This window comes from Capsicum annuum, chromosome 1 (genome assembly GCF_002878395.1).
Source record: "Capsicum annuum cultivar UCD-10X-F1 chromosome 1, UCD10Xv1.1, whole genome shotgun sequence".
Classification (NCBI taxonomy): Eukaryota; Viridiplantae; Streptophyta; class Magnoliopsida; order Solanales; family Solanaceae; genus Capsicum; species Capsicum annuum.
In genome coordinates this window covers 140,359,938-140,369,463 of record NC_061111.1, presented here as the reverse complement: position 1 = coordinate 140,369,463, position 9,526 = coordinate 140,359,938, and the positions used below count along the sequence as shown (strand labels likewise).

At 32.3% G+C, this 9,526-nt stretch overlaps 1 protein-coding gene across 4 annotated transcripts; it reads left to right on the top strand.

Annotated features, from left to right (window-relative positions):
- The first annotated feature begins 245 nt into the window (after positions 1-245).
- Positions 246-9,163, top strand: LOC107879966 (glyoxysomal fatty acid beta-oxidation multifunctional protein MFP-a). 4 transcript variants are annotated; one of them, XM_016726896.2, is made up of 18 exons: positions 246-413; positions 2,925-2,996; positions 3,081-3,146; positions 3,502-3,558; positions 4,010-4,077; positions 4,179-4,260; positions 5,077-5,132; positions 5,225-5,530; positions 6,237-6,323; positions 6,414-6,588; positions 6,673-6,794; positions 6,879-7,039; positions 7,108-7,362; positions 7,633-7,754; positions 7,886-8,007; positions 8,116-8,264; positions 8,382-8,520; positions 8,872-9,163. In XM_016726896.2, the coding sequence occupies exons 1-18, from the start codon at positions 317-319 to the stop codon at positions 8,905-8,907; spliced, it is 2,172 nt and encodes a 723-aa protein (XP_016582382.2). In that variant the 5' UTR covers positions 246-316; the 3' UTR covers positions 8,908-9,163. The 4 variants fall into 4 exon arrangements, with proteins under 4 accessions (XP_016582382.2, XP_016582378.2, XP_016582397.2 ...); XM_016726892.2 differs by lacking the exon at positions 8,872-9,163 and having other exon boundaries at positions 252-413; positions 8,382-8,816; XM_016726911.2 differs by lacking the exons at positions 7,108-7,362; positions 8,872-9,163 and having other exon boundaries at positions 252-413; positions 8,382-8,818.
- Positions 9,164-9,526: the final 363 nt, after the last annotated feature.

Below are 9,526 nucleotides of genomic sequence, written 5' to 3'. Positions count from 1 at the left end.
TATTCATTACCAAAGTCCTCTACTAATTAGCATGCGAACCAAATGATCCCCAATTCCTGCTAATTTTGTATTTGAAAACAGAAAGTGAGAGCAAATTAAGCAACTAGCTAGGATTGAGGATGTCATAACAAACACAACAAAGAAATTTTAACATGAATTGCATGTGATGTTACTTATGTTTTGACTGTTAGTTACGTTTGTTTCTCTCGACTACTTATAATGCATGCAATAACACTTCCTATGTCACTGTTCAATATAATAGCAACTTTTTCTTAAAACACTCTTTAACACTCTTATCTGTTGATACTGATAGCAAATGAAGTCAAAGGGTAGAGCTACCATTGAGGTTGCAGCTGATGGGGTTGCTGTCATCACCATTATTAACCCTCCTGTCAACTCTCTTTCCTTAGATGGTGAGTTAATAACGACCCACCCTTTCAAGATATTTGAAATTCTACTTTTCTTAATGTTAGATACCTTTATGTAGCTGTAAAGATTGTTTTCCTCCGTCTCTCCATTATGTGGGATGATTTTTTTAAAAAGGGTAGCCCCATGCACTAAGCTTACACTATGCGCGGGGTTCACGAAAGGGTCCAATCACAAGGGTTGATTTATTATAACCAATCTTACCTTACATTTCTGCAAAATGCTATTTCTATGGCTGGAACATGTAATCTCATGATGTGGGATGATTTTACTCTTCACTACTATGAACTTTCTCATCATGGTATTGTAGGGAGTTAATAACTTAAACGGTCACTCAACTTTAGACTTTTATCCCCGAAAGTCACCTAACTTTGAACTTTACTCAGAAAGTCACTTAATTTTAGATGTTTCACTCAGAAAGTCACCCAACCCATTTTATTATTTTTTTAACTAATTTTTGCTTATGTGGAATTATTTTTAATAACAAAATTCTGAAAAATATAAAATATCCATTTAATGACCCTTTTACCCTTTCTTTCATTCCCCTTTCTTTCATTTGATACCTAAATTTAAAGAAAGGAGTATTATCTTGTATTACTATTATACAAGTACGAAACTTCTAACACCATATGCCTGCAACTTTTTTACCCTCCAAAAGAAAAACATATTAGAGAAATTTATAATTTAATTATAGTCTTAATATTTAAGATTATAAAATCAACTTCATTTTTGATTATTGTATGATTTTTATTTGAATTATGTCAAACGTCCTAATATATTAGAAATTTACCCAGTCAAGATATTTTTCTTATTTGAACTATGTGTGTAAATAATGGTACACTTTTCTATGTTAATTTTCCTAGTATTTAGACTTTTAAAATCGACTATAAATTTATTTATTAAATCCTCTTTTAATAAATAATAAATGTTTTATGTTCTCTTTATCTATAGTTAAAATGACTATTTTAAAAACATATTCTACTCATTGATATAAATACACGCATAATGTACGTATTCAACTTCTGGCCCTATAAATTCACGAATTTCAATCCTATTTTTAATATGTACTTGTCCATAGGTGTTGAGACCCCAGTTTCCAGTTATGATTTGAAATCAACATTTGTTTATGAATCTATACTAAATTTCAACATCAATTTTTGTCTTGCATCTCGAGGGTAGAAGGTCAGTCGTGTAGGAGTATTGTCTTGCATCTCTAAGGTTTAAACTTGTTGGTGTTCGTCGTTGATTAGCCATAGATATTATGGTCCCTGCTTGTGATACTATCATAGTTTGTTATTTATTATGTTACGATTGTCACATTGTTTTTACCTTTTCTTTCATTTGATACCTACATTTACCCTTTCTTTCATTCCCTTTTCTTTCATTTGATTAATTAAATGGTGACAACAACAAGAAGTCTTCAATCTTCACATTGAAGCTAAGTTTGTTTTTTAATTATTCTATTGCTTTACATAAAATTTTAAAAAAATATATATAAAAAGTTTGAAGTATTTGTAGTTTGTAATTGTTTTGTTCATGTAGGTGCTTTAAATGCTTTTATAAATTTATCCAAAGTATTTCAAAGAGTTATAACTGACCAAATTTCGAATTTAATATTACCATGATGTATTTTAAAAATCACAGAATAAGAATTTTAATACACAGGTCGACCAGGTAATTCAACATTTGTAATATTCATACGTAATATTACTTAATACAAAAATATACTATTAGCTTAACGGACTTGTTATACGGAATTACATAACATGATTGTATGCATTAATAACAAAAAAAAATATTTCCATGGCTTTTACCAAAAGGTAGATAATTCAATTAAACATTTAAATGTAGGTATCAAATGAACGAAAGGAAATGAAAGAAAGGGTAAAAAGGTCATTAAATGGATATTTTATATTTTTCAGAATTTTATTATTAAAAAAGAATTTACATAAGCAAAAATTAGTTAAAAATAATAATAAAATGAGTTGGGTGACTTTCTGAGTAAAACATCTAAAGTTGAATGACTTTCTGAGTAAAGTTCAAAGTTAAGTGACTTTCTGGAATAAAAATTCAAAGTTGAGTGACCATTAAAGTTATTTACTCGTGTTGTAGGCATTTGTATTTTAATGGTTAAAAAAAAGGTCGTTGAATTTAGGTTGCAAAAGTTAAAGTTATGTTTAGACATGAAAACACAATTCGAGTTTTGTTATTTAAAACAACTAAAACTAGCTTTTATATTTCAATTGTTTGAAGTTGAAACAATTGAAATTATCTTCAAATATTGCTGCAAAATTTTTACGCCAAAAAATATATATGGAGAAACAGGGGCTTACATAATTTTGTTTTGGTGGCATTAGCAAATTTGGTGGTGTTTTGTTTTATTTAAAACTTCATCTGTCTCTTCATTTAGAAATAAAATTATTGATGTGTTTAATAACATTGCTCAATATGTTGAACCCTATCTGATTTTCGATCTAAGTGCATTTTCCTTTAATTAGTTTTGTACAGCTTGAAAGAAACAATTGAGGATGCCTTTAGGAGAGATGATGTGAAGGCAATTGTTATGACAGGTAATTAAATTTGATGGAATCACAATAGTGTCCATTTTTAATGTATCAATTAAATCCCAACATACATCCATCTATTTTTGACAGGTTATCGTGGTAAGTTCTCAGGTGGTTTTAATATCTCTTCCTTTGCTGACCTACAACAAGGAAAAGGTAAACATTTTAGCATCTAATTAACTCCCTCTATCCCATTTTAAGTGGTGTAGTTTTGACTGGACACAAATTTAAAAAATATGAGAAGATTTTGCAATGTTCCAAAACTACCCTTAAAATAAATGAATTTTAAAAAAGAGTACATCTTTGTGTACTTTTTGCCAAATAAGTGAGATCAAATATGAGAAGAAATGTTTATAGTATCATCAAATATTTGTCAAATAAGGAACCTTGTCATTCTTTTAAGAACTAACTAAAAAAACTGTGTAAGATAAATTGGGACAGAAGGAGTTTACATGCTAGTGCTAGTGCTGCACATTTTCCTTAGCTAATTTTTGTCTTCCAATTATCACAGTAGCACAGCCAAAACCTGGTTATACATCTTTGGATATGCTCACTGACACTGTGGAAGGTATGCCTTTGCTTTATCTTTCACCTTGAAACTCGATGTTAAATGCAGTTTAAGGGTATGGTCGGTATAAAGGATGTCATTTCCCTTGAAAAATATTTTCCATCAGTAAGTCATTTTCTGATGTTTGCATCACTTATTCCTTAAAACTATTTAAAACTTTTAACTTCATATTACTTACTCCAACAAACATTTAGATATTATAATCGAGTAATATTTTTCAAGCACCATAAAACTTTTTTGGAAAAATATTTTACAAAGAAAATAACTTCCGTACTACCAGACACACCATACGTGTTCACTCTATATGGAAATAGATTTTCTTCCAACTTTGCAGACTTGAAGGCAAATTGTGTTTCGACATAGAGCTACATGTAAACTAAACTACCGGTAAATTAAAGTTGAATGCAGCTAACTAAATTGTTGCTTCAATCTTACTTTTCCTTGATCTTAGTTTCGAGAAAACCTTTAGTAGCTGCCATTGATGGTCATGCTTTGGGTGGAGGACTTGAAATTGCAATGGTATGGTGCATGTCAATTAAACTATCTTAATTTCTCAGTAGAAGCTGTTGTTGACATGAATCCATTTGCTAATTATTTATGTTGCGTCCTTGAATCATCAGTGTTGTCATGCACGGATTTCCACTCCTAATGCAAAACTTGGATTGCCAGAACTTCACCTTGGTATAATTCCTGGATTTGGAGGTATGAAACCTTTTGTTTAGTGCTTAACTTCTTAATCTGTCATCAGTTCTAGGTGAGATAATTAATACCAAAATAATATAAGCTCCATTTGTTTCAATTAAACTTCTGTTGTAGTAACAAATACTACATTATTCTATCCCATATTTGAATTTTGTGGAAGTATATATGTAGTATGGGATTTAAATGTCCAACAATAGCCCGAAATATAAATTAATGCATGACTTTTAATCTTGAAACAATTTCATTGATTTCATCATTCTTGAATGATTTTGGAGAACACAACGTAGAGCTTTTAATTTCTTAAACTTTCGTTTATTTCATGAGAGATTCCTTCTGAATTTCTTGTTGCATCTCGAAATTGTCCTTCTAAGGGACAGTAGTCCTCTGCAGCATGTACAGTGTACTGAAAACAAAAGGCTTTCAGAAAATAAAGTTCTCCCTGAAGTGCTAAAATCGTCTTGATTGTGATATCAGAGACATAGATCTCATCTAAAATCTGTCATTTCGATTAAACATATGATATCACATCCAATCTGATTGAACTCATGGTTTCAATTTCCAAGGAAACTGCAGTCTGCTGACCGGTTGATGAACTGTAACACAGAATCTAATTTCTGCTCTTTCATTTCCCAAATTATGTTTCGGATTCTCAGGGAACTTATCTGATAACGGAGATAAAAATTGCTCATGTGCACATGGATAAGCCAATGCATGTGCTAAGTTAATAATAAACGAACATGTATAGTGTATAGAAGTCAAACTCTTTTCTTTTTTTGTAATCTGATTTTATTGTAAACTTGTAATGTTATATTTCAGGTACTCAGAGGCTTCCACGCCTCGTGGGACTTGCTAAGTCCCTAGAAATGATGCTAGTAAGATGCAATTCACCTTTATATTTCAGCATTGGCACCACATCGTGAAAGTTTAGTTTCTTACACCCCTTTTCACTCATATGCCTATGTAGACAGCAAAATCTGTTAAAGGGAAGGAAGCTCTTGACCTTGGCCTTGTTGATGCTATAGTTTCACCAAGCCAATTACTGGATGCCGCTTGTAAATGGGCACTTGATATTTGGGAGCACAAAAAACCTTGGAATGTAGCCAGCCTTTACAGAACTGACAAACTGGAGTCTCTTGATGAGGCAAGGGAAATACTAAAGCTTGCTAGAGATCAAGCAATTAGAATATCTCCAAATCTCTATCATCCCTTAGCATTCGTTGATGTGGTTGAAGAGGGTATCGTGTCTGGTCCACGTGCTGGACTTATTAAGGTTCTATTCTGGATCTCTTCCTCTATTTTTTCTAGGGGTGAGCATGGTATGGTATATACAGAATTACCATATCGAATCGAAATTTTTGATACCGTGGTTTTGGTATTATGGTATTTGGTATGGTATATGGTATACATTTTAAATTTTTTTGGTATATGGTATGGTATTCGGTATTTACAAATGACATACCGAAATATCAAATACCATACCGAAGTATATATAGTTACATAAGTAACTTTTATACACACACACACAAATATAATACTTAGTATTAGTATAAAAATGTTTAGACATTGAAACTTTTGCTATTCTATCTTGATTGAAATGTCTTTTTTGTGTAATTGACTAACAAAAAGAATTGTTTGTACTTCTTTTTCAATATTTCTACATGTGTAATGTGTATTTATGATGCAATTAAGACGTGCTTTGGAAAATTCAAAGTAATAATACTCTAGTATACGAGTATATAGTGTCGAAGTTGTACAAACTATGGCTACCGATTACTATACCGCAAAATACCGAAACCAAACATCAAAATACTGAACCATACCGAATTAATATGGTATGGTAATGGTATAATGTTTTTAAAAACCGAATACCAAAATTACCGTACCGAAGTTTCAAATATCGTACCATACCATACCATGCCCACCCCTAATTTTTTCTGCCAATGAAATCCCTTGTCACAAAAGCTCTTCTGTTTCAGGAGTATGAAACATTCGAAGTTCTTATACGTTCAGGCACTTGCAAGGCCTTAGTACACATTTTCCTTTCCCGACGTGGAACCACGAAGGTGAATAAAGTTAAATTATTTTAGGCAGAAAATTTCATGATTTTCTAGAAAAGTTATAAAGATGTTAATTTTCTATCTTAACGCGAATAGATTCCAGGGGTGACTGATTTGGGGTTAGTGCCACGACATGTTATAAAGGTTGCAATTCTTGGAGGTGGATTGATGGGTTCTGAAATTGCAACTGTGTTTCTCCTTAGCAACTATTATGTGATCCTGAAAGAAGTTAATAACAAAGTCCTAGAGGCTGGGATTCATAGAATAAAAGGTAAGTTCATTATATTGTTTTGCTGTAATTACTTCAACTTACCCTTGGTAATATGACTATGTGAGTAATGTATAAATTGCTCAGCAAATTTGCAACGTCGCACCAATAAAGGAAAATTGAGTCAAGCGAAGTTTGTAAAAGCTCTCTCCTTACTCAAGGGTACTCTTGATTATGAAACATTCAGAGATGTTGACATGGTCATTGAGGTATCAGCTATATATATTCTCAGTTTTGTCGTATATTTTGCCGATTGAGCTATCTTACAGTGCCTTGCTATTAATTTGTTATAGGCTGTCACAGAGGACTTAACTTTAAAACAGAAAATATTTATGGATCTAGAGAAGTATTGTGCTCCACATTGTATACTTGCTAGTAATACCTCTATTGACTTGAATTTGATTGGGGAGAAGATCAAATCTCAAGATCGTATTATTGGAGCCCACTTTTTCAGGTGATGCCTATTAGAATTTTATACTTTTCTCATTTGTTCTGTTTATTGATTCTTGTAATTTGTTGCAGTCCAGCTCATATGATGCCACTTTTGGAAATTGTTCGCAACCAAAAGACATCTTCCCAAGTAATTGTAGACTTGCTTGATGTTGGAAAAAAGATAAAGAAAACCCCTGTAGTAGTAAGGAATTGCACTGGTTTCGCTGTTAATAGAATGTTCTTTTCTTGCACCCAAGCTGCTCTTTTGCTTGTTGAACATGGAGCAGACATATACTGCATAGATAGAGCCTTTGCTAAATTTGGAATGGCTATGGGTCCTTTCAGGTAAAGTGTCTGGCAGCTTTATTGATTTAATAGATGTCCCTATGTAACCATGATTTTCCAGCTAAACTAGTCCAACATTTTTAAATATAGTGTGCTATGTGCTGTCTGTCTTTAGGGCCAAACTTGCAAGGATTTGCCCAAACGGTCTTCTACCACTAAGAATTCCAACTTTATTATCTGTAGCTTTTTTTCCTTATCAACTTTGAATGTATAATTTTGTTCGCATAACTAACAATGACTAGATTTAGTATTTTGATTTCCTACATGCAGGTTGTGTGATCTTATTGGGTTAGATGTTGCAATGGCTACTGAAGCTCAATTTGTATTGAGTATGTCTGACAGAATTTACAAGTCAACGCTTATTCCACTAATGCAACAAGATAAAAGATTAGGTATACTTCTCTATTTTGAATTTAGTGCTAGGCGTACTTATCGCAAATGCTAGTTTGATGTGTGTCCAGAAGTAAGTAATCATATTTTTGGATTATGCCCCTTCTGAATGACATTGACACACATGTTCTAGGTGAAACGACTCAAAAAGGTTTCTACTTATACGATGAAAGACACAAAGTCAAGCCTGATCCAGAAATTAAGAAATACATTGAGAAGGCAAGAGAAATTTCTGGTGTCAGCATTAACCCTAAGGTTTCTATTTCTCCTCTCCTATTGACATTAAAGAAATACTAGTAGTTGAAATCATTTTATGTTTCTGTCGCACTCTTACACCAAAATTGTGCATTGTACTTGACTCAGCTTGCAAAACTCTCAGACAAGGACATCGTCGAAATGATCTTATTCCCTTCAGTTAATGAAGCATGCAGATTACTTGCTGAATGCATTGTTGTCAAAGCTGCTGATCTTGATATTGCTTCTGTCATGGGCATGGGCTTCCCCCCTTATAGGTCTGTGCTTTTATTTGATTAAATGTGTGCGTACATATTAATTTCCACTCCAGGAAAACTATCATGACTAGAATAATGAGAGAATAATAAAGATGTAATTGGATACTTGTTGGCCAGGGGAGGGACCATATACTGGGCAGATACTCTTGGATCCAAATACATTTGTTCAAGATTGAATGGGTGGGCAAGAATGTATGGGAACTTTTTCAAGCCCTGTGACTCCCTTGTTGAAAAAGCTTCCAGGGGGGTTCCTCTGGTGAGTATAATTAATGGGATATATTCATTATGTTGTTTTTCTAAATTGAGTACACCATGTATCTGATTATCTATCCATCCATCTGTTTAGAGATATATAATAAATTTTTTAACACCGCCACTGATTGGAGTCTTGCTATGATACATGAGAGAGTACTGAATACTATATTTAACAATCAAGCAGTCCCAAAAATAACAACATAGAACCACGAGATAAAGTAGTTAACCAGCTACAATTAATAGGTTAAAATCTGATAGTGTTATAAAATGTATATGTCAGCATGTATAAGTTAAATCAATATGCATTATTTATTATATTTTGAAGATGTAAATTTATTGGTGGTCATTGCAGAGTGGAATGACAGATCCTGCAAAGCCCCGCCTGTAAAGATCAGCTAGCTTTCTAGATTTTTTTCATTTTATTAGAACCATGTTGTTTAATTATTGTGATCTATTGGATGGTTTAACGAATGTGGTCAATAATAATGTATTAATGGAGAAGGAAGGAATATAGATCATTATGTAATTTAACCATGCTATCCCAGAATAATGGGCGGAATTCTTTTTCGTTGTCTGTCTATCTTTATATTCATTTCGTTGATAATGAAAAACAAATGTTTATATTAATTAATTTTATTCTAGTGCATTCTTTTTTATATGTTTCTTTTGTTTTTTAAAGTCAAATGATACAAGCTTTGAGCAACATTTTAAGATGCATTTTTTAATTAAATTAAAAAAAAGTTCATATAATTTTAGAATATTTAAATTTTAATTTTTAAAAATTAAATTTATTTAATTTAGTTTTGAAACTTAGTCAAATTGACTTCTGGAAAAGAAAGAGAGCATATAAAACGGAATAGAGCGATTATTATTATAAATAGAAAAGGGACAAATTGTAACGCCCCAAATCTGGTACCCGAAATACTACACGGTGCTCATGACCCCGAAGGACCATAAGCTAACCCATGATTGATATCTGTAGCTGAACACTAAATAATACACTGTAA